At 43.2% G+C, this 25,069-nt stretch overlaps 1 protein-coding gene across 3 annotated transcripts in view; it reads right to left on the reverse strand.

Moving 5' to 3' along the window:
- The window catches only part of rhbdf1a (rhomboid 5 homolog 1a (Drosophila)), a 29,842-nt gene extending 6,593 nt beyond the window's left edge, over positions 1-23,249 (reverse strand). The window contains exons 1-5 of one of the 3 annotated variants that reach the window (XM_065964633.1): positions 22,744-23,249; positions 3,236-3,380; positions 2,976-3,115; positions 2,387-2,491; positions 212-425 (exon numbers count right to left, since the gene is read on the reverse strand). In XM_065964633.1, the coding sequence (XP_065820705.1) occupies positions 212-425; positions 2,387-2,491; positions 2,976-3,115; positions 3,236-3,352 (576 nt within the window). In that variant the 5' untranslated portion in view covers positions 3,353-3,380; positions 22,744-23,249. Of the gene's footprint in view, positions 1-211; positions 426-2,386; positions 2,495-2,975; positions 3,116-3,235; positions 3,381-22,743 lie in introns of all 3 variants that reach the window. The other 2 variants (XM_020655901.3, XM_065964634.1) reach the window with 2 other exon arrangements.
- Between the last annotated feature and the right edge of the window lie 1,820 nt (positions 23,250-25,069).

Raw genomic sequence — 25,069 nt, forward strand, 5'->3', positions numbered from 1 at the left:
TGGTAGTTCTAAAGTGTATTTAATTATCATGTGGTAAAATTGAACCTTGAAAATTCAGCACTCGTCTTTAATATGATTAAACACAGGCTCCGATTCCTCAAATATTATAAAATGTTTTTCTTTTGTAACATAAAACTGTCTAACATCTGCATGACACATTTAAAGAAAATTAAAGGAACAGTATGCTGCAAAATAAGCCCTACTTCTTTACCTTTTGCATGCCATGCTGTGAGGAGGGGACATAGAGAGGAGGCGGGGTCTCCGTGCTGGTTAAGGAGATGTTGTCCTGGCTGGGCAGATCCATCTCTCGGATCACCTGCGGTTTCAGCTTTCCATAGCGCAGGCTGCAGTGGCGCAGGCTTTTCCTCTGCCATTTCTGGGAGGCATCGCCGTCTTTACTGACCCCGAACCAGTCAGCTGTTCCCCTAACACCACAAACATCTCGACATCTCAGATGGGGGTTCACACAAAAGCTAACAAGCATGCTTCATTTCTCACAGAGAGGTTTAATGCTGTCTGGTCAAACGTGTCAAAGAAGTAACGAGGCATGGGACTAATGAAACCACAATTTCAAAGGTCATAGAGAAGTGCTCTACATAATACGAGTTATTGGCAGAGTAGGCGGGACAAGCCCAGGCATGTTTATTTCCAGACACATGGGATACACAGGTAGTGAAGTAGAGAAGGGAGATTTGTGTCTTTTGAGTGAGCCAGATCATTTCACACGGTTTCCAAATGACTCTCCATTCAGCACTTCTTCCGGAAATTTATCAATCAAAAAAGGGAATGGATCTATTATGGAAACATGAGCCCATATACTTCTTAACTCATTTAATGTTTTATACGACCCCAATTCCTAAAAATTTGGGACTGAAATCCAATATTTAATTGAAAAAAGAGACAACATGTTCAAGTTTGAAACTGAGGAGTTTCATTGTTTTTGCATAATAAAATATACATTGAATTTGATGCCGGTGATACATTTACAGAGTAATTTTCACCACTCTGTTGCATCACTTTTTCTTTTAACAACACTTTGTAAGCGTTTTGGAAACTGAGGCGACCGATTTCTTTCATTTTGAAAGTGGGATGTTTTACTATATTTGTCTAATGTAATATTGAATAAACGTTGCACAAAATGTAAGGACATTTGTGTTTGGTAGATTATTTCTTTTTTTGTAACAATGCTTCTAGGCAATAAATATAATACCAATGGAAAGCCTGTTTATTTCGCTTTTAAATGGTGCCACATTTGTAAGGAACATGCATTTGTGGGATAAGCTCCCATGAAATACTTGCCAAATCTTCTCTGCCAATGCCGAACAGCGCCCTCTTTTTGATAAGTGTCTCGTGATAATATTTGTTATGAACTGGCGCTATATAAATAAAGATTGATTGAATTTACAGAGAACACCAAAACAAAACAAAATCTGCACTTAAGTGTGAGTCGGCTTTCAGCATTTACTTCAAGAAGCCTACTTGTTCAGTACGACACATCATTAGAAGCCAGGTACACACACTGCTACGCCTACCAAGTGTCAGTGGACATAAACTCAAAGTCTACATGTTCAAAGACAAGGAGAGAAAGAGGGAAATTACTTGAGTTCTGATGCTGCGGTTACATTCCAATTCATTCAGATGTAACTTATCTACACTGGCACAAACAGACAGCAGATTCAATAAACACACACAAAGGAAGCACATTTTTTATCTTCTCCTATCTCCCTTTTATCCCATTCCACCCAACCGCGCTGAAAATGTACACAATCGCGTTGTTGAAGTTGAAGTCCTAATGAGTACCAGAACAAACATTGTTACTGCACCCTGAGGGCAGGAAGTGGAAGTGGAAACATTCTTCAAAGGAGAGTTGAGGCGAGCTGGCTGTTAATTACCAGGTGCAGAGTCAGTGTTGAGGAAAGTTTGGCTATTTCTCACTAGTTAATGAAGCTCTTAAAAAAAACAAAAAAACAGACAGAAATAACAGACATGTTTTACTCGTCCTGTTCTCTCAAAATACAGAATATACAGTCCATACTTTGGTCTTTCTTTGCCACAGCGGGCATGACCTTGGTTACATAAGTATCAGTAAGTATGACTGAACAGAAGACGTATGTAATCTCCAGATTCGTCCAGATGTTTGATATTTGACAGATTTGAGTAGAAGCGGCTTTTCTCCCTTTGCCAGGTCGGTCATTACTGTACTTCTAAATTAAGAGAACTGTGTTACAGGGAAATGACGGCTATTTTGGTTTCAGGTTGTCTTGTGACTCATTTACTCAAAAGAATGTTTGTTGCTACTGTATGACTCACAGATGCAATACGTATCACTGTCTGCATAAAGCAGCATTGGCATGTCAGAATTAACATTGCATTTCTCCGGCTGTACCTGAGCAGAGTTCTGGAGAGTGAGTGGTGTTTCCTGGTGCCGCGGCGAGCAGCCCGCTGCCCCTTAATAGGCACCGTGTTAATCCGCTCAAAGTGCACCCTTCTGCTGCTGTGACCAGGCAGAGCAGGGCAGGAAGGAAGGAAGGAAGGTTGCAAAGGGACAGACACAGGGAGAAAGAGAAGAGACAACAAGACGCAGTGAGAAGGAAAAAAAGGTGCAGCTGGACAGTGCTGTAGCCACCATGCAGACAGAGCAAAGCAGATTGTTAGGTCGTCTTTTTATTTATGCATACAACGTTAGGATAGTTATTACAATGAACCCAAGATTTTATATCAGATACAGCCATGCAATTTAGAAAAAAAAGGAAAGGAATGAAGAAGGACACAGGCTCCCAACTTCCTTCATTTAACTCATGGGTATTGTTTGAGCATTCCAAATGTAAAATACACACAGTGTGGCCTATAAAATGTGAAAAATAGCAATAGTTGCATGTTTTTCTGCAAATATTGTTTCTCATGTTAGTCTTCAAATATGCTGAACCCCCTTCAAATCAAGAAATCAATGCATGAATGGATGGATATGCCTTTACCTCTTTATGGTCTGAGTGATGGATGACTGGCGTTGTAAGACAGGTCGCCGGGTGTCAAAGAGGTCCCGGGGTGGGGACTGGAGGTGAGAGGTCTCCACTGGCATGCTGATGCTGCGCAGGAACCCCTGCCTCTTCATCGGCTACACAGGAAAGGATGAGGAGGAGGACAAAAGTGTGAACACAGTGGTATGAACAAAGTGAAAAGACTTGACGATATGGTTGACAGTGTTGAGAAGTGGATTTCCAGCCAGAGCGAGCACCTGAACAAACGTGGGAGGCTCGTCCAGTGACATCTGAGCTGTGGGAATGTCCAATCTGAGCCAGGGAGGTTTCTTCCTCTGCAGGCTGCTGGTGCTCTCCCGCCGTGGTTCAGCCATGTTCTCTGTCCCACCCCAGGCCTGCCAGCTACACAGGAAGAGAAGAAGATGAGGAAATCATTAATCACATGTTACCTCTAGTTACTCTCATGACAAATCGACATGTAAGCCTGTTGTTTGCGGCTATAAACGTAATGGTCAACATAATTGTGTGTTGCAAAATTGTTTCACAAGAGGGTGCTAAGGCCCCTTATTTGAATCAAGCATGGGTGGTCATATATTTCTGTTCAATGAAACTCCTCTACAGCTGTACTCTCGTCCCTTGTTTTGCTCACAGTGCCTTTGAAAAAAAGTTATAAATCATAGTGCTCGAGAGTGAGGAAGTCTCTGGTATTAAAAAGAATCCCTTAATCATAGAGTTCAAATTAAACGTAATCCCTTTGTTTGGCTAAAAAATTTTCCTCTTCCAGGAGACATCTACAAGAAGCTAACGATTGTGCTTGCTTCCCAAGACGAGGCCTGTGGGCCTTTAAAAAGGCTGCTCAATAAAAAACCGCATCAGCAGCCTTGTTATCACACCACTCTAGTTTTATTGCCCCCCACCACCCTAACCTCACTTCTCCGAGGGCCTGGTGGTTCATTTCCCGTCATTTTCTTAATTCCCATCATTCCCACGGAACAACATGAACTGCTTTAACAGCACACACAGCCATCTTTGCAATTTCAAAGATCCTGCTGTTTCCTTAAAAAAAAAAAAAAAAAGAAGAAGTTGTGAACGAACATTTATGCGTCCATTATTTATTAAAGCAATCCGAGAAGAGGAATGCAAAAAAAAATCTGCCGGGAACAAATGTGTGGTGATCTGCGAAAAATGGGTGTTTCCTCCACTGTGGAGCTGTTGCTAAACCAAATGAATTTGAAAAATGCCTTCCCGTCAGTAAGTTATTTCTGCTTCAGAGTCCCATTGAGTTGAAAAGCCTCACAAACACGGCCTCATCACACACTAATTCTTCGAGGTAAAATCGGGCACTCACAGGAGCAGCCACAGTAGGTCACGTCCTGACGTCTCTTGTTACAAGTCCAGCGCTTTGGAAGAGAAGTCTCCAGTTTCGAATGAACACATCTGCTTCACATTGCACTTTTTAATGCACCACAGGCTTCTGTTTTAGCCCAAGTGATGACAGGAAGTGTAGCCAGTGGATTTCAGCAGAGACTGGAGTTAAAAAAAAAACTTCAGTCAGTGGGCAGCAGAGGTCATCACCTGAGTGTTCATCTTTAAACACAGTCAAGCTTTTGCTTACAGATGTTTTCTTTATTCTCTAGTTCACCCGAGGACTCAGGTGTTATTTGCTATATCCCACTGCTGGTATTACTGCTTTAATAACGTTTGTGAAAGGAGAACATCTAGGTTGGATGATGTTAACTCAGCAGTGTGTGCATCTTTCTGTTGGAAGTGCAAGTATTCATCCTTCATTCATCATCTCACTGGATGCTTTTTGCATTGACTGCCAGGATTTTATATCGAATGCTGTTTGACCTTATGTGACATTGTCTAGACTGAATCAAAGCATGCTGCTGCCGCCGCTGCAGAGAGAGGTGGTCAGATGAGGACAAGTAAACAAAGTGCAAAGAGACACAGTCTGCTAAACTCTGCTTTCACTTGCGAGTTCATGTCCGCATGACTTCACTCGTTCTTTTTTAGCATTTCTAAAGAAAGCGGCCGCAAAGCCGTTTGCCTCTAAATGCACTGAGGAGCATCATCGCAAGTCTTTATCTATCTCGTGCACTTGCTTGCTAACATTAGAGAAATGCAAATCTGTCACCAGTATCCCTGCACGGCAGCCATCTCTCCTGCCCCCGGGGCCACAACACCCAACATTTAATTACTTTCGCCATCAGTTCAAACAGCGGGACTCCTGATACAGAGCAGATCAGTGAAGGGAGGGGGGGGGGGGGGGGGGCATCAGCTTCATCGTTGCGGATTGGAACAGAGTGGGAATGAAGGGAAAGCAGACAGTGGGGTCCAAGTTTTCCTCCATGCTAAACACCGTTTGATTGCTTTATGCCTGTTTCCCCTGAATGCTGTGTTGACGCTGCTCCGCCTGCAGATACTTGACAGAGCGACGGCGGAAGCGAACTAAACAACACTCATTGTTCCTGCACGGCACTTCCTTCTCCAGCTTTAGCCTCTTTTCCTGTCTACTATCTCCCACTATACCTTTCATCACTACTCACATGCAGAATCTGTGCTTAGTGTTTTCCATTTGAAAAAAAAAATAAAAATAGCTGCACTGTTGTTTTTATTGCCTGTTGTCTTATTGCTATAGCCAGATTAAACCGCCTCACAGGAAGATTTTAAAATGAAAGGAGAGCATTGCCTAAAATATGCGAAAGCTTTAAATGACAGCGAGCAAAGATACCATCACTGAACATCTTTGTCTCACACATCACTAGGAAACATTTTCTGACATGAGCCAGGAAACAGAAGTCTTGAAGAAGATGCCAGCAAAACTTGAAACAGTCATGAAAGCATGTAGCTACTGTAGTGGTTGTCTGTTAGCCCTCAACCAGTTGGTCGCTGCCCAAGATAAAACCTCCAAACATTCAACATACAGCAAAGCTGAAGGCCTCCGTCTCCCTCTTTCTCTCGTATCTGCTTCCAAAGTCAACATGGCTGGTGAACTGGCACGGGCCTGCAACTCGTGTCTCAGGAGGAGTTCATATACCCCTGAACAGTTGGCACGGTCGCTGCTCAGATGAAAGAATCATGGCTACATGACTGACTCAGACTCCGGTCTCACTCAGAGAGAACTCTGAATGCCACTCTCTGCGTCAGGTGGAGGATTTGGAAATCGCTGCTCGGAGAAGGCCGGACACAAGGCCGGTTGCTGTCTGAGAGCGACGAGTCTTCATTTGCAGGGTGTCCTTCAGAAGGAGAGATATCCTTGGAAGAAGGAGAGTTGATTGAATTTTGTGTTTGGCATTTATCCAGCCTGGAGGATTAGCCCTCCAATAACAGTGCGTGTAGTCTGTTCATGGTCAAGTTCGACCGTCGTAGAAAGTCAAGTGTAAAGCAATAGCTTAGTAAGGCTAAACTACAATGATATATACATTAAGCCTGAGCAACGCCATACTGTAGCTACTACAGCATCCAGTCTTATCTGACCTTCGAGGATGACTGTGTTCATTTCTGGTTGAGATCTCACAGGGCAGCATTTCAAAGCGGTTAATAGTTTCCCACAGTGTTTACATTTCCAGCACTGATTCGGCGCTCTCATTCTTTGCGCCGTGATCTTATCCAGTTTATCGAAATCTTTTGTTTTGACGTCAGGATTCTCATCTGAAGAAGAAGCAGAAACAAAAACCACACCCATAACTTTGCACAAGAAATGGCTTCCTGCCGTCTTTTCCCCCCCTCCTTCCGTCCTCGTTCGAATCCAACACTTCCTACTCAATACACGAGAAGTTTGTAAATGCTCTGGGCTGACACTGTCTCTGCAGGCCACTTCTTCTCTCCATTAAGCAGGGGGGAAGACAGACAGGCGGACAAAACACAGAGGACAAGCTCTCCAGGTGCGGGGGACGTCCAGCGGGCTTTAATGACTGGAGCTGACAGGCATAACACCAGCGCTCTCATTCTCTGTCTGCGAAGCCACAATCTATTGTAATACGCCCCGCATACAAACTCCCCGGCAGAGAGAGGTTTTTTCCATGCCATCATTTAATGTAATCACTTTGTAATGGTCTCCAGTCAGGCAAAGCAAGGAAGGCACTGGCTTATTACAAGAGACGCCCAGCTGTCACAGGTGAGGCTTAAAGTCAAACAGAAGACGGCACTCAGTGGTTTGAGTTTTAAAAAAAGGCACCCTTGAAAACACTCAATCCAGAGTAAGAAAGAAAGGCTCAGTGAAGTTCAGGGGCTGTGCTGCTGCTTCATCTGATGACTCGTGTGTTTCAAGTATGTCATGAGGCTTGCATAGCATTGCCCTCCTGTTTCACATTAATCATTAATCAAACTTTAATCCGGTTATGGCCTGTTTTCTTTTTATTTTCTTTTTTTTATTGGATTCCTCAGGATTTTCCTTTTCCTCGTTTAAAAATATTCAGTCAATCGTCATCACTGCTCATGAAGAGAAATGATCAACATAAAAGACTATCTCACTGTAAGCATGACTCTACAAAGTGCACAGCTCTATATTGGAAGAGTAGTTATTGAATATTAGATTTCTGGGAAGGTCTTGTGAAATATTTGCACATTCTTGAAATCTTCATGCGTTTCTAAATCCCAGCCCATGCCATACCCGCATTCCTTTAGCTCCTCTGGCTGAAACCAAACCGGGCTGAAATGGCAGAGGAGGAAACCGCATGAAGTCTAACCATAATGGACAGGAGCTGGCTGGATTCCGGGTACTTTGTGTGCTCTGCTGCTGTGTGCTCCTCTGCAGGAGGCAGGCTGGTTGCAGCCGTGCAGAGGGAAGCTGACATGAGGCGTTGAGGTTGGTGAGGCCTCGGACTGACGGCCAGGTAGGACTCTGTTTACACTGGACAGGGATTACAGAGTCAGGGTGGACAGTATGAGAGAGGAATTATGGCATAGCATGCAGGGGCAGGCGCCATGATGGATGACCTCATTTATTTAAGGAGTGAGAAGTCCGGATACCTCATTCTTAAGAGCTGCGGCACTTCCTGCCCTCAAGCATTCGTTCTTCCTTTCTCTCATCCTCCCTCTCTTCCTGCATGCCGCTTCTGATTATTGTCAGAACATTGTTGAACACTCTGGATTTAATCGCCGTGTAAGCGTTAACTTCACAGTTTATGATTTAAGTTTTAAATTCAATCGTTTCAGTATAATGGACGTGGGGGGGGGAGGTGCGCGGGCAGACGGACACTGACACAAACACTTCAAGGAATCTTGGTGTTCATGCGTTACTTTTAATGACAGTGGTCCTGTTCTATCGGAAAGGTATCCTTAAACGACTTCTTTAACTGATTTCCGACTCTATCCACTATCCTAGCTCTACAATAAATTAACTTGACCTTCAAGGGGGGCGGGAGGTGCCATTGGGGGGAGGGCGGGCTGCCCCTCTAATATAATGGTAGGGGAAACACTGATGGAAGCATGATCCAGATGGACAAACATTTTACTCTCTTCACCGAAAACCAAATAGCACCAACAGGTTATGTTGGTTTTGCTCATTCTCTACCTGTTAGTCACTTACTATAAATGCTCCTACTCTCCATTGTTTCTTGTTTCACGCCATGCTACAGGCTTTGCTTGAAACTGGAAACAATGGAGGGAACTCTACTCTATTCAGGGAGTCACTCTCTCAACTAATAATACAAGAATCTTTTTTGGCAACAGCTCTCCTCACAGAGAGAGAGAAAGAGAGAGAGAGAGAGAGGGAGAGAGAGAGAGAGAAAGAAGACATTAAAAAGTGAGTCAAATGAGACGCTGAACGTTGTCTTGTGAAATAAACCTCAATATACCGAGGCTGTACTGTAGTTCTCCTAAACAGGATTTTGTAATGATGAGCAGAAACTCGTGACCTCATCGTCATTCCAGTGAATGGGTGGAGGTATGTGAAACAAATAAAAAAAGCAACAGCCACGTTTAACATTAATGTTTGACACTTTATAACCCTGCAGGCATGAGTGTTGTGAGTTTGTTCTTCCTTGCAGGAATCTGAGGCCCATCTGCGCATTAATTGCAGAATGAGGCTTTTGATCTTTATATAGCACATGGTGCTTCTAAGCAGAACGAATTAAGAAGCTGAAAAAACTACAAAAGCTACAGATTTTTTTTTTTTTCAGTTTGGTAACGGGGAAAGGAACAGAGCAAAGAAAGAGGAACTAAAATAAATGTGTTGCTAGGTGACTAAAGCCATTGTGCTAGTGAAAGTTAAGTTAGCTCTATAACATAAGCAGGGGAGTCATTATGCATTGCTGTAATGTGCCTTCTCATTTCTAGCTGTTCTGTTGACTGCGTGATCGATGTGAAAGTCACTTGTAACTTGTGATTTCTCCCTTCAATAAAAGGTCAAATTGAGCTGCTAACAACAGTCAAAGTTTAAAGCCTCTCCCTGTCTCTCTAACTGCCCGTCCTACTCCACAGAAACAGCCCCGGGCCACTGAGTGAAGTGTAACTGAGCTCCAGTAAAGCCGCAGTCATCTGAATTGACCCTACCGACATGTGACAGGCTGTCACGTCAAACCAGCCCCTTACGACATTAAAAAACACACACAGCAGAAATATCTGTCGCAGCTGACCCTGAGATCAAGTGTCAGAGCGAGCTAGCTGAGGGGCAGGCTTGGAGGCCCGCCGGGAGCTGCTGCGACTGGCAAGTGTGGGTGGCTGAGGGTGGGCGCGAGCTGGCAGACCCAGCCAAGAAGGGTGGAGCCGCTCATGCCTTTTCCCCCATGTTTTCCAAGACCTTTAGCTCGAGGCTGCCAGCGCTCGCTGGGGTTTTAACAATGGAAACTTAACCTATTCGTCTCAGCGGTTACTGTCTGGAGTGACAGATTTGTCTTGATATCCAACGTCAGGCTCCCCCACTGTCATAACAGTGTTTACTAAATGACAGGATCCAGTGCCAGAGATATGAATAGCACATGAAAGTATAAATGGCCTCTCCTAACGGCAGGCTCTGAGCATGTGGGGTATTTATAGTGAGCGCTTGCAAATGTACGTCTGGATGAAACTGTAGACCAACATAAAAAACATCCTGCTCCAGAACTCAGCTCAGTGGGCTTTTTTTTTTCTTTTCTTTTTTTTTTTTTGATATCAAAAGCAAACGTGGCTACACCCTTCAAAAAAAAAAAAAGCTCTGCACATCACACACACTACAGACACACTATGCGTCCCATTAGAAGAAGCAATATCTGTCGACACCATCACTCCTGTCTCCCCTTACAAAGCCTTACATATTGCATGTAGAAAATTGTGCTTGGATATTTTATCAGCACAGGACAGAGCCCTTTGTACGTGCAGCAATATCCTGCACAGGAAATCAATATGGCGGAGAGGCGAGGACACAACACAGAGAGCAAAATATACAATTACTAAAGAACATTACCTCTGCATAGCACAAAGTTCAATTTTTGCGACTCAGGTGAAATACTGTTGTACGTGTTGCTAATTCTGCACCTGAATTATTTAGTCATTCTGCACAGGTGAATTATTTACTGCATGCATCCTACTGGAGCTGCTGCGCACACAACTGAGGCCTCTTAGTTTTAATTTTCTCAGGCTTGTTAGCGCGTCTGTTTTAGCTCACATCAGATGGTAACATCCTGTCTTCACTACAGTGGAAAAAATAAGGCTTGCTAAGCAAATATGTGCTGTGTCTCTGTGCAGTGTGTGTGTCTCCTATCTTGAAAGGAAGGACATTGACAGCTAAAAAAAAAAAACTCCCTCATCGTGGGCTATATATACCTCACAGGCTACCAGATATGGCTCTATACAATAACAAGAGAGTTGTGTGTACACTGCATGAGCGCTTGAGTTAGATCAGGTAACACCCTGTTGAATCAGCTCACAGTGAAAAAGCCTTCACGACTTTGGGAAAAAAGCAGTTGATAAGCAGCTAGCTCTCCAGCTGCCAGACCTCTTTGTTTGTCTTAGAAGCTTATCTCCCCCTTACTGTATCTCCAGCTGTACCCGACAAGGAAGCTCATGCCCACCCCAGAGTGGGAAAATCAAAAAAAAAAAAGCTTCTGAAGCCATGCCGTACAACTCCACGAAAGAAAGAGAGCGAGAGAGAGAGAGAGAGCATGACAAAACCCGGTCAGTTAATGAAATTCAACAGGAGTGTGACACTCCAGATGACCCGGCTAATGTCAGAGGCTAACAGAGAGCCGCGGTGGATGTTTAAACATTACAGCTAAAAAGGTAACCACATAATGAATATGGCTACAGTCACATGTCTGGCTCTGTCTTTTGTAAGATACCACAGTTTATTCTGCACACATGGTTTGAGGGATGTTGAAAAATTGGATTAAAGTAAGAATTTGTCTGCATATTGTAAGCAACGAATGATGAAATTAGATTTAAAAAAAACTGGAATTTGAAACGTCTTTCTTTGAATGGCGTTTTATTTGTTATTTGACAGGGGAAAACAGAGACGCATGAATCTAAACGTCCCTCGTTAAGAATGGAATTCTTTGATTTGTGTTTTAAATGTCCAAAATAAGCACAGAATCGAACAATTCAGACCAAAGCAATGAACACTTTGGGGCTATGTATTTCACCTGCCTTGGTTTTTATGCAACACCTTAGAGATTTGCTTTGCTTGGGGCGCAGGTTTAGCCACTTGTAAGTGCGGTTTGGCCTTTTAATGTGTTTTTTTTTTTCTCACAACAAGGGTAGGTGTTTGGAGCTTCTCATTGTGGTGTTGATTGAATGATGCATCATGTTGGTTGTTCTATTTGTGTAGTCCCCTGTCTTCTTGCAATATTTGCACACAGTTTTTGTCTTGTCTGTTATCTTCTCACCTCTTTCATTTTCTGCTTTGGGGAAGCCAAAACGCTTCCACAACTCCAATTTAAAAGACGTGGTGCGTCCTAATTTTCAAAATCTTGCTCTGCAGCTGCCAACCGTTCTGCTCTAGAGCTGCTGACGCTCACGCTATCATTGGGATTCATTTTGATAAGTACCGATGTGAATCTTGACACCTTTGAATAGATTTATCACGATTTTTTACAATGAATCTTTACATCCCTAGTCCTCGTCCTGCTGGTCGCTGTTTGCTGCATTGTATCCTCCACTCTCTCAAGAAACATTTCCTGTCTGTCCAAAGCTGATCCATCAAAATACCGGTAAAATCCAACCAAAAAATATACTTGGGGGGGAAAAAAAAAAAAGCAGAATGCGCTTGTGGTAACAAATGGAAGTAAGCAAAAGTTTCATCCAGTCCACCAAAATGTGTCCTGAGACTGCGACAACAAGAAGCACATTGTCTACAAGAGGTTTGACATTCTCTCATTAAGTGAGTAATAGGAGAATCTCAGAAACAGTGCGCCCCATCAACATGTGATCCCCATCTAAATAGTTTCCAGCATGATATCAGCCTGAATCAGGCTTACAAAAGGCTCCATTGTGAGTCCGAGTGTGGACCGTGCTAAACAACGACCATTGTGCAGCCTGATTGAGTCAAGGAAAGCAAAAACAGACTCAAGTTTTCATTTCTCCATCAATGGAAATGGCACACTAAGCAAATTCCCAGCCGGGGTGATTACATTGAGTTAAGTCAAGTTATGGTTTAGCAGGGATATTATATTAGCGTGTATGATTCATGGGCAAAATGTGTATCCAAGGTAATCTTATCAGGTCATAAAAACAGGTGGTGATGTTACAAAGACAACCGTTCAGGTTTATCTTTGTTATCTTATCAATCAGCAGGATTAAAATACTCTACAGCGGCGATCCATCAGCTCTGTCACCTCACATCCTCTCCCTGCAGGAGACCACCAGCACAGAGAGAGATTGGCTTACTGCTTATTTTACTATTTTACTGAGGAGCTCCAGAAGGAAGGAAGTGCAGAGAAGAAGAAGAAGGGGGGGGGGGGGGGGGTGTGCAAATCAAGGCAGGAAACACACTACAGACCAGGCGCATTCTCCATGTCCGGCCTACAGAGCCAAGGAAACAACATACACTCGCTAACATGCACAGGAACACATCCACACTGCGCACGTAAACATACACGTCCCCTTCCAAGGCCGTGATATCGCAAACGTCACTGTACGTGCATATAATGAAGGGCCTTGTCTGGCCTGCCGCCCACTCCTGCCTGATGAAGAGCAAAGCAGAGAGTTCAGAGTGAGATCTAGGCGTAGGGTGACATTGGAGCTGACACGTCTATTGGAGAGAACAGAGGAAGTGCGGCCTGTAGAGATGGGACGAACAAATTAGCATGGATTCACGCAGAGAAGAGAACGGAGGATGTCAGGTCTTTCATGATGCCGATATTTTCCAAAGTCAACGTCAGATTTTGGCATTTTAAAAGGTTTCTGAAGGCAATCAAGAATCATTGGCTTAACTGACTTTTTATTTTTTTTATTACACCATCAAATTAAAGTTTTGCCTCTCAAGAGTATGAATGACTTTGAAGAATTTAAAAAGCTGTTCCAAAACATAATCAAGACAACAAAATGACTCGTGCTTACAGTGAATAAATGCTCCAATTCTTTGGAATCAAAGTCCGAAGAATTAATGAAAGTGTACTAGCCTGAAGTTTGTTTGTTTTTTTCTCTGAGAGTTAGCCAAAGGCGACTGAGCGAGTTGGAAAACCCCTCTTCGGCTGATTTCGTTATCTTGTTGAACGCAGCTGTTGCCCTTAAAACGCCCCAAACCCCTTTCAGGATACCCACAAATGAAACCTGAATAAATAAGAGAGGAGCGACTATTTAAATTGTAGAAAATGAAAGCATATCAAACATTCAAAATGCACAGTATATAAAATAAAAAAACAAAGGTTTGATTCAAAGCTACTTGTATTTTTCACAGGTATACTGAACCTTCATATCAAGGTCTAATTGGGGCTTTTACTCCTCGTCAATCATTCAAACAATTCACCTCATACCATTTCTGAAATTCCTTCAGTGTCTCTGACCTTCACATTCATTTCTCAGAAAATATTTCTCGGACAGATTAATAGGACTGTGACAGCCCTGACTGCAGATTATTGAGTGCATTGATTTTCACCACTGCAGGGTGTGAATATGTGTACACATTCACACACGTGTGGGCGGGTGTGTGTGTGTGTGTGTGTGTGTGTGTGTGTGTGTGCAGTGTTTCTGTGTAGGTGTTCACAGCATCAGTTGAGAGTCAAGTGAAGGACAGAATATCAATTAACGCTAAAGCCATGCTTCTGCACAAAAACACATGCAGTTTCACACTTTAAAAACTGGATCGTCTTACAGGTAGGAGGACTTTCATTTATTTTTGCTGAGTCAACACTTGCAGAAACCTAATTATTCGACAGGGTTTACAGTATTCATCACATGGAGCAGCACAAATAACAACTAGTTTATTTAACAAGAGATCCTGTGTTTTGGATCCGTTTCATCTTTTACAACAGCAAATATTTGGATGAGATAAAAGCACACGAGGCAGCGGTGAAGTGTCCTCCCTGCATTAAGTCTTTCTGGTAGGGCATGACTTGTGGATGATAAACGGGTGCTTCTTCGCAGCTACAGTATACGCCCTCTTTCCCAGCGCTGCATGTGGCGCAAAGAGCACACACATTCATTTCCCTGACCATCTACCACAACATTCCCCTCTGTTCAGACTTTTCTGTAATAATGTAATAAAATGAACTTAACAAACAAACACTGTCTCTGATATTTGCTGCCCACTGGATAAATCTGAGGGTCTGATCGTTACTCAGTCAGTGCTGGGGCACACATTCGGGTCATGATACACCTTGTCACAGGGTGTGAAATAGTCAAGATTGTGGAGAAATGACACAAATGGATGTTTGGTGAGATTTGGGTCGACGTGGGAATCTCATCATTTTAGCCCCTTTTAAAAAAAAAAAAAATTGGAAGAGATGTTTCAACACCATTTTCCCTTCCTGATACTCATTCCTATAACTAGACTTGTGCGTTTGTCTCTCAACCGGAAGGTCTGGGATTCATTCCCAAGCTCCCGCAGCCACATGTGGAAGTGTCACTGGGAAAGACGCTGAACCCCAAATCGCTCACACTGTTGCGTCAGCAGAGTGCGCATGTGTATGAATGGAGAGAGATAACACTACTGGAGGCTTTACGTAGCAGCCTCTGCCAACAGTTAGTGCATGTGATGTGAATGGGGGACTGAGACGTGAACTGAAAAGCACTTTGAGTAGACTAGGAAAGCGCTAAACTGCGAAATAGCACGAGTCCATTTAGGCTATTTGTTTATATTTTGGTACCAAGCAAAACTAACACATGTTAAAAAAGTTATGTAGTTAATATTATAATTATTTAACAGCCATATATACTACTACCTAATAAGGATTTAATGTTATTGCTACCATTGTTTTATGGCCTGACTGAGTTCAGTGAAATCTCCAAAACAATCTAGGCTAACATTAGCAGCGGCTAACTTAACTCTGCATGTAAATATACCTAGACTGCTTATTTCTGACATTTTGCTAACTTTGATGTTATGTGGCGACAGTAGCCCAGGCTGTAGAGACTTGGGGTCGGTAACCCGCAGGTCACCGACTTCAGTTCTGAACTGCCTGTGCCTGTCAGTGTGGTAAATGGTAAATGGACTTGAGCTTATAAAGCGCTTTTCTAGTCTTCCGACTACTCAAAGCGCTTTTACACTGCATGTCACACCCACCCATTCACACCCTGATGGTAGTGATCGCTATGTAGTATCATCCATCAGAAGTAACTTATCCCATTCATACACCACCACCGAAGCAGCGGGAGCAATTCAGGGTTTGCCCAAGGACACATCGGACATGTTGTCCAGCTGGAACCCTCGACCTTCCGGTTGAGAGGCGACGAGTCTACCAACTGAGCCACAGCTGGTGCAGCCCCATCATTCTTACACCTCTCCATTGATTTGCATTAAGTCCAGTTTGCATGTGTGTGTGTAGCACATTTCATTTATAGCAGAGAGATAAATCTACCTCCCTTACACTTCTTAAAATCTTCTTACACTCCCTGCTTGCACTTTACTGTTTTCTAATGGGAAAAAAAACGTTATAGGGGTTACTTAATTGAGGTATTAAAAGGTGAATCGAGCGGTGTACTTCTTGCTACCTGACGTTGAACTTAAAGAAATATCAGAGGCATTCCTGAAACTGGTGTATCGGAAAGTTTGATAAGCAGCTTTCAAAGAAAAAACAACTTTAAAATAGTAACAAGCACTCGTAGATCCACGTGTTGTAGTGGATCAATGAACACAGGACTAACTGCACTCATTCAGAACATTCGCATTAGATGGCCTAATTAATTATAACATGAAAACTATTCTAACCTTTTCAACCTGCAAACTCATGCAAGTGTAAACTTCACCCCAAAACCAGCCTCCTCCTCAGATTCTTTTGCAATGTGCTGCCAGCGTGCAGGAGACAAAAATAGCAACACCTGTGAGTGATTGCATTCGGGCATTTATTTGCAGTCAGCACAAAAGCACAGGCTGAAGAAATAATCTAATCAGAACAGACTGGTGATCACGCAAATAAAACTCTAATGTCCAAGGTTATTGTTAATGATAACGATAATCTCACGGCAATAATCAGTTAACACGCAAGACACTGACATAAACTACTCTGAGAAAGTGACGGAGCATCCAGGGACACACCCAGAGGTGAAGCCAAGGTCTCCAACATGGGACAAATTAAAGCTAGGGTGACTGGGGAGGAAGAAGGGAGAATGAAGCCATGCAGCTGGGCCACTAGATCTGTGGAAAAAACTCCTGACAAAGGCACAGGAAGAACCGAGAAGGCTGGGGCAGGTCCTCTGGGACAGTCACAAGCCCAGTGTGGGGGAGGCCTCCTTATTTGCTCTGTCCATTGGAAATATGGTCAGTTTTCCTCCACAAGTCCCACACTACTACGTGGAGGGACGCAATCTTACTCTGCTAGTGTTTGAGAGCAACAAACACTGTCGTAGCAGCAGCAACAAACAATGGGAAATGTAATACTGTGAGGCGACAAATGGTCTAATTCAGGCAAAATGAGAGAAGTGAAACTAACAGCGTGGGCGTAGAAACCCCGACAATCTAGAGGAATACATTACTTAAGAATTGCACTACAGTTGCTGTTTGTGTTTGAATGAGTGAGTATGCTTCACCGCATATTCAAAGTCATGAGCCTTCACTATAAACTGGGCGTGATCAACTAGGCACCATAAATGAAAGGGCTTTACATCATTTTCCCCTGGCATGCAGCGTTACAAGCGCTGTCAGATGGCAAATGGAAGGGAAAGTTGGCACAGGAGTGATATAAAGAGAGAGGGAGTGGAAAAAGGGGAACGCTGAAGGTTACATGAATCAGGTACTTGTTCAAAAAGTGTTTGACTTGATGCCAAATCAATCTGTCAGACTGACATATATCAAACAGGTTGACAAATACATATATTTGAATAAGAAGTACAACTTCATATTTATATAGGAGTCATGGTGCAACCTCTTCTCTGCACTGATTTTTTTTTTATTTCAGGGGTCCAAGTTCAGGAAAAACAGAAGTGCATTCACACTAAGATCCTCCTCTTCTGAAAAAAAAAACAAAAAACAGTGAAAGACAAATCAGAGAGGAGGTTAAAAACACACCCTCAGGAAGCTACTGCAGTGAGTTTGTTGCATGGTACGTGATGTTTGTGAGACTGCCCCAACATCTCTGGCACTGTCAGCCGCCATATATGTATATATAAATACATATCTGTGTGTGTGTGTGTGTGTGTGTGTGTGTGTGTGTGTGTGTGTGTGTGTGTGTGTGTGTGTGTAGCTACATTCACATTCACTTGCAGTCTGGTGATACACAATGAGGATTCACAGCCTCTGGGTATGACGGCTGACTGTGCCAGAGACATTGGGGCGGGAGGAAGAGTGGAAGGGGTAATGGTTGGAGGTGGTGGTGGTGGTGGTGGTGGGGGGGAGGAGGGGGGAGGGGGGGTATCCTATTTAAAACTGCACTCTCATAGCTGCTGTTACACTGCTGGGTTACTGTATCAGTCAGGGTGTTCTTGGATGTAGTCCTCTGGCCTGACAATGATCTGAGAACGAGTAAACAGACACAACACAGTGTTGTTACAGCATGCATCGGAACGCACTGAAAGTACAGACGTAACTCTTCTATGACAAATCAAATGAAGAAGGTTTCAAAGAATGTGACTAATGGCTTTTATTCATGTTAATATGAACAACTTTTGGGTTGCTTAAATGGTCATCTGTAGAATTCTGTCATATGACATTTTTTTTTTTACAAGCTGATCTTGTTGTTCTAGCGTTGGAACAAAAACCTTTCCGTCAAAGGATTTCGCCCTGGCAAGACGACACAACTGCAACATACCTGACAAGCCAGCAACATATTTCTCTCTCTTTCTCTTGAGGCAACCGGTCAAGACAGATATTTATTGAGTTACCTCCAAACACGCCCTCTGCGGAAGATCAAAGTTCAAAGAGGCATTGCTCGCCTTCTGAGGAAAGAGGAAAAAAGCACAGCATTCCCACAGGCCCGGGAAATGGGCTTTGTCGTGAGGTTAACCAGCCAGTCAATGAGGAAAAAAAACAACAAAAAAAAAGCTATGTGAGCAACGACACCCTGTAACTATACCAACCCTAAATTAGATGTTTTCATCCCTGCCAAAGCTTAATGTTGGCCTTAACCAGATAACTGTGAAAACAATTCATAGTAACCTGTATTTTCAAAGTCACCACACCTCTGATTTTCCTCCAAACCCTGTGTGTCTGAAGGTTTCTAGTAAATTCTGTGAATGGTTGCTTCATGAGTCTGTCAGGCTCATGACAGATGAGGTGCTGAATGAGAGAAAGGGGCAGGGTGGGCTGCTGGCAGACAGAGGCCTTGGAGGCTCAGAGGTGGACCTGAAATAGCCCTGCTGCTGCATTATAGCATTACATCACAGCTGACTTCAACATCATGGCGGCCGCTGCATCATGCCAGCGTTAAGGTGTCATGGGATGTGAAACAACTGAACGCAACGGCCGTTAGTCACACAACCAAGCAGTGAGAGGGGAAAGCACTCCGAGATCGAGCGCGGTACCCGTTATCCAAAAAGGACGATAAAATCGAATTAACGTGTAATTCAATGAACAACAAAGGCACATATTAGTTCTCCTTTTACTCTGGTATAATTGCGTAGTGTATCTTTCATTCCTTCTTGCATTCATTTGCACTGCACTCACACATATCTGTTTCTTTTCCACACACACACACATAGCACATTACCTGACATGTGGGGGGGGGGAAAAAATCACAGCTCCCACTCCTGACAACTCTGTCAAAACCGTGACAACATCAAAGACCAAAAAGTGTGAAATGATCGAGCACCGGCACGGTTGAGATCAAACACCGCCTCTGGGCTCTCTCACCATCAATCCCTGACAAACCATACCTGACGTGCTTTTTCAAGCTACAACCTCGGTTGGAGTTCAGTTGTGGGAACCCGTTGTAAGCATTATTACTCTGCAGGGAGGCATGCACATTGTCTCTGAAGTGGCAGAACAAGTTGGTTAAGATGTTTGACATCTCTACTTGCTGCTGCCGTGCCCCATATTCACAAATCAGCGCATGCAGGAGACAGCTCACCAGAACACTTTTCAACACAAAGACGACAGATATATGACAGTCTGAAAAGAAACATTTGACCCTTCTCTTTATTAATACAACTCATTAGGCTTTTTCAAACATTTAAGGGTGTTCAAGAATCTTCAGAAGGAGATCAATGCTTTCTTGAGTTTTACTGTAATACATGTATCCAATATATTGAAAAAAGAATCAGATAGAAAATGGGAGATTAAGTACAGTAAATCAGCCATGCAGAAGAAGTTTCATAGAAAAAGAATAATTTTAACATACTTTTCCTTGATGTTCAAATTTTAAAAACGGGTCAATTTGACCCGAAGGACCCTAGGAGGGTTAAGTTGAGTTGAGGAAAGACAGGAAATGTTGGGAGGAGAGAGTGGGGGGGCTGACATGCAGCGAATGGCCGAGGTTGGATTTGAACCAACAGCCGGGTTGGGGGGCCTGGAATAACAGCTAGGCTATCTGGCAGCCCGTGCATTTGATCTTTTTAATGCTGAAGTCAGCCTTCAGACAGATTTCAACTAAATGTGAACGAGTGAAATCGCTGATCGACGAACAAGCATGCAGTATAGAATATAATACAGTAGTCTCATTCAAGACATGCATTGCCATTAAGTAGTACAGATAGCTAGGCAGACCGAATAGCAGCCTATTACCACATTTGATTTGATTTGATATTTCCCACAACCCCACGATACGATACATATCGTGATACACGTCCATTGATTTTGTACAATGATCATGTCCTACACAGAATTCACCACGACAGCTGTTCTTTATTGTTGAGAATAGCAGCAGAAGCAGAAGTATCCTACAACTTAAACACTCTTCGTAACACAATTCAGGTCCTCAGAGATCCTAGAAATATATTACAATATTTGAATCCCAGAGCTATGGCTAAGGCGTTAAAGTGAACTGCACCATATGGTCGACTGTCTTTCAAAACTGTCATCGCAGCTTTGCAGCCATAATCGATTCTTTCACGTCTGCATCAATACACATATTTGCAAGGCGCACACATGACGATATATCGCACAGCCCGACACCTCACCATATAGCATCACTTGTTAAACGTATGTTCTTAGCAGATTTCAAAACATGCAAAGTTTAGGTCCCCTGCTAAACAAGATTCTCAAGTGAACAAATGTTTTCCTCGTGATGCAGATGTGTTTGCTGGTGAAACAGCCCGAGGTTATTTTGGAAAAGCATGTGCTCAGCACACACACACACGGGACTGTTTAGCTCAGTTTCGCTCATTTCGTCTGTTTGGGGAGAGAGAGCACTCTGTCCACATTGGACTAAAGACAATGACTAACAATCATAAAGAGTACACCCATGCTAGGAAGACGGGCAGATTTCAGGGGAGGGGGGGGGTTGTTCCAGTAAATCTGTGGCTGCTAATGTAATCCAACTGAAGCCTTGCAATCTGGACATCAGAAACTGTGTCCTGCCTTTGGGTGCATCGTCTTGAAGTGATTAGGCCACAAAACAGTGCTATAGTGTTGAGAAGTGATGCATGCTTTGGGAGATAGGGAAAGAAAGTCTCTTACAGAATGAATAGAGGAGGGCTGGAGCTCTTTTGAAGGCAACACCATGAAGCAGTCGTACAAGATTGTGCACTTGGCCAGCCTGACAGATAGACAGATACCGCGCCATGAGTCATGCAGGCATGACTACAGTGTGGCCCCCTTCAGCAGCCCCCCCTGAAAAAAAAACTCACATACCAGCCGGTCAACACAGATAGTCCACCTGCCTCATCAGAACTACACCCAGCTCACTCCAAGTATCACATATACCCACATGTACCCACATAAACACACACACACACACACACACACACACACTTTGGGAATATTGGAGGAGATACAGCGGATGAGCATGCCTGCCACTATCACACATGAAGGCCTAGCTTTATCGGTGCGATTACATCACCCGGAGCCATGATAACCCCTCCCTCCATGTGATACAGTTTCAGGAACACTGGGCACACAAACCAGGCCATGTGGTCCTGTGTCCTGTCTGCCAAAATAACTCAGCAGTTTCTATTACAGTACGGTTTCACTTCAGTCTGGCCAGGTATTGTAGGACATTGGAGAGCGTAACCTTCCCCATGACAACAAGTTTGCACTTTTGTTTGCTTTCATCCTCAGATGAGTCAAATCTAGACATTCAGGTGGCCCCATGCATATGATTTAGAGGGATTTGTTCCCTTTGTGCCTGTCTGCCATGACTCACTTGGAGTCACTGTGTGTTACTGCCTCATGAAAACCACATTTCAGAAGGAAACAAAGATCTGAGGAAGAGAGAGTACTTTAAGGTTCAGAGGTCAAGAGGTAAATTCCGTTGGATGCTCTTTTTTTTTATCCACATGGTCTCGACCAGCGTAACCTTTGTGAGACGATAGAATTGAGTGACAATGAATCAAGCGTTCGAGGGAAACGACGCCGATACAGCTGATGACTATAGGAGAAAGGAGGCAGAGTAGGGAGGAGGAAGTGGGTGACAAAGATGCATGAGGTCATGGTGTGACTTTATGTGTTGCAAAAAAGTGTTCAGTTGTTCAAAAACACAGTCACGCAATGAATCTACATGTAGGTTTAAACGGTGTCACATCGCAATGAGACCATGATGACCTCCATCTGTCTCCAGAACGGCCCACATGATGTAATGTTGCCAAATATCAGGCTATACCTTTAAGAGTAATCTTTTGCTTTCTAATGCTTCTGGTTCTGACACTCGCAAGAAGTCTACTTCTGAATGGGGTCATGTTTGAGTAAAAAAAAAAAAAAAAAAGTAGACTATTCTTATTCAGCTTCTCAGCCTGTGTCTTGTTTTTGTAAATGAGGCTCATGTCACAGTTCATTGACTCCACTTCAGCATCTCTTAAATGAGTATGGTTACACACTTTTATAAAAAAGGTGATTAGGCCTAAAGGTAGACCCTATAATACTGTGAGCCCTTTAAATTAAGCACTTTTCCAATGTGAACTTCACCAAAAGCGGCACAAACGACCAGCGCCTGCTCACTTTGCTCAAACCTGTCAGTGAAGGATTCCCCAATTGACCAAAAATTCAATCGACTAGTAATCCCTCGTCTCCTCCGCGGTCACGACGCGTGAGCGCTTCCTACGGCCGCTGCCTTCCGTATGGCAAACCCTCAGGAGACATTCATGAAATAATGACACAACTTACCCTTAGAAACAACCGGCTCAGATGATCTCCAGCAGTGATTAAAAAAAAAAAAAAAATTTAAAAAAAAATCTGATTCCACAGATTTTCTTTTCCCCGAGCAGCCAATGAGTGATTCGTCACATCATCCTGATAGCAGCAGGAATAAACGCGCTTCTTCTGGCAACCCACAGATGTTATCTAAGCCCAGCCCGGTGCCGTGGTGTTCAATCTGGTCGCTCCTGATCACAACAGCAGCAGCAGCGGCAGCGGCAGCGGCAGTCCAGGCTGATGTATGAGGCCGAAATGTGGCTGCCGTCCGGTTCTCTGCTCCCCACCTACGGATAGAGCATTCCCACACTGCTCCATGGATCGACCCGGGCTAAGTTTTCTTCTGCCGGTTGTAGGCTAATTCAGTTTGACGGAGAGTCAGCCCCGCCCTGGACTGGAGACGGTCTGTGGAGAAGGGAGAAGGCGAGCCCGTCAAGATCTCCAACCAATCGGTGTGTACACAGGGAGGCGCTGCTTCTCCCGGTGAACGGCGGTGACTAAGCGATACTCCGCCAGAGAACTCAACCCCGGGGTTAAACTCTCTCTCTCTCCGGCTGCCGTGACTCCACCTACAACCTCCGCGATCCTCTTTAATGAGCTGTTATCACAGCAACCTGTTAACTACACAGACAAATGTTGGAACATTGGCACATTGTATAGGAAATCAACCCCCCCCCCCACCTAAAGTCTGGCTTTGATTACAGAGGAGAAAGCAACACATACATAGTTTAATTATTTGTAGTTTCTAATCACTGCCTGACCAAACCCAAAGATGAGGAACCTTAAAAGTAAGCATTACCTTGACCCAAAAAAAAAAAATCACGTGACCTGGTACAAAGGTGAGTCTGTTTTCTCTGACTCACAACCTCAATAGTTTGGCTGTAAGCAAAGACCAAACATTCATTCTACTGATGACATACTGTAAAAGAATCAATAAACCTATGTTGACTTAATGCAGGTTATTGCACCATGCATTAGTTTAAGCTCACTTTCAGCTGAGAATAATAAATGCAAATAAATAAATTATGTTATAGGCCTACATGTCTTTCTGGGTAAAATATATAATAAAACAAACGTGTAACCTTCATAGAACAAAATATCAATTTTGGTTCGTGTTTACAAAGACCATGTAATGGTTAAAAATCCTAAGTGTCCTCCACAAATCATTGAGCAGCCACATGCAACATAACACCAGTGTGATAACATCCTGGGGACGTGTCTGTTTATGCTACTTATGAGGTTAAACTTCAAACCTCGTGGGTATATCCAATAAAAGAGACAATTTACAGAGCTCAAGGCATTTCAAATACCTCAGCCTTTCTCTGTGGAGAAGCCTAAAATCCAGTGTCCTCAATCATTAGTTAGAAAAAAGAAAAGAAAAAAAACACTTAATAAGTTGGCAGCTTCAAAATCATTTTTGCATTCTACAGGTTAAAAAAAAAAAATCATTTGAAATAAAGCCACTTTTACTGCATTAGGTATTACTCGCTGCTGCTCTAATGAAAAGACCATTTTCATGCATTCCATCATAGATTCACTGAAAGCTCGGAGCCACCTGGGAACATTCTCCAGGAGAGAGATGGATGTGAGGAAGCAGAGGGTTTCTGAGGTGCTGACAGGGGGCACCAAGTAAGCACTTCTCTTCAGATGAAGTTTCGAGGCACAAGCGACTCGGGTTCCTGGAAACGTCTCTTTCATGACTACTTTGATGTTCTTCTCGATTAAGACCAGTCCCACGCGAAATGTGGCTGCCAGGGCAGGTCTGCTGTAACAATAAAGGAAGACATAATATGACCCCGTTTTTTTTCCGCTGACAGGGCCACTATGTTTGTGTTCCTAGAACAAGTGATCACTAGAGAGCAGCTTGAGTTTTTCAGATGATATTCTCTGCAGAAGTAGCAATATGATGACTGAATTCTTCTGACTTTTTACATGTGTAAAATATTCAAACCACACTAATACAAGTCCTGCATTAAGTTAAGTTAAGTAAATAAGAGGAAAATATCACGTACACAACTAAAAGTACTCATCACAGCCTACTCCTTTCAGAGTATTATTTTACCTGCATGGTGCCAAAATGAATCGCAAAAATTTTACATATAGGCCTACTTTTCAGTTCAAATCTAATAATAATGCAGCATGTATTTTAATAAAATCACATGTTCTGTAGGCTTATATAAAATCTTAATGTGCAAAATAGCTCTTGATAAAATGAAATTCCTGGAATAAATGTTGCCTTGTGAATGAAACTTGAAACATAATGCAAACACTCACTTAAAGTAAACTACCTTAAAACTGC

The sequence above is a fragment of the Labrus bergylta genome, chromosome 16 (genome assembly GCF_963930695.1).
Source record: "Labrus bergylta chromosome 16, fLabBer1.1, whole genome shotgun sequence".
Classification (NCBI taxonomy): domain Eukaryota; kingdom Metazoa; phylum Chordata; class Actinopteri; order Labriformes; family Labridae; genus Labrus; species Labrus bergylta.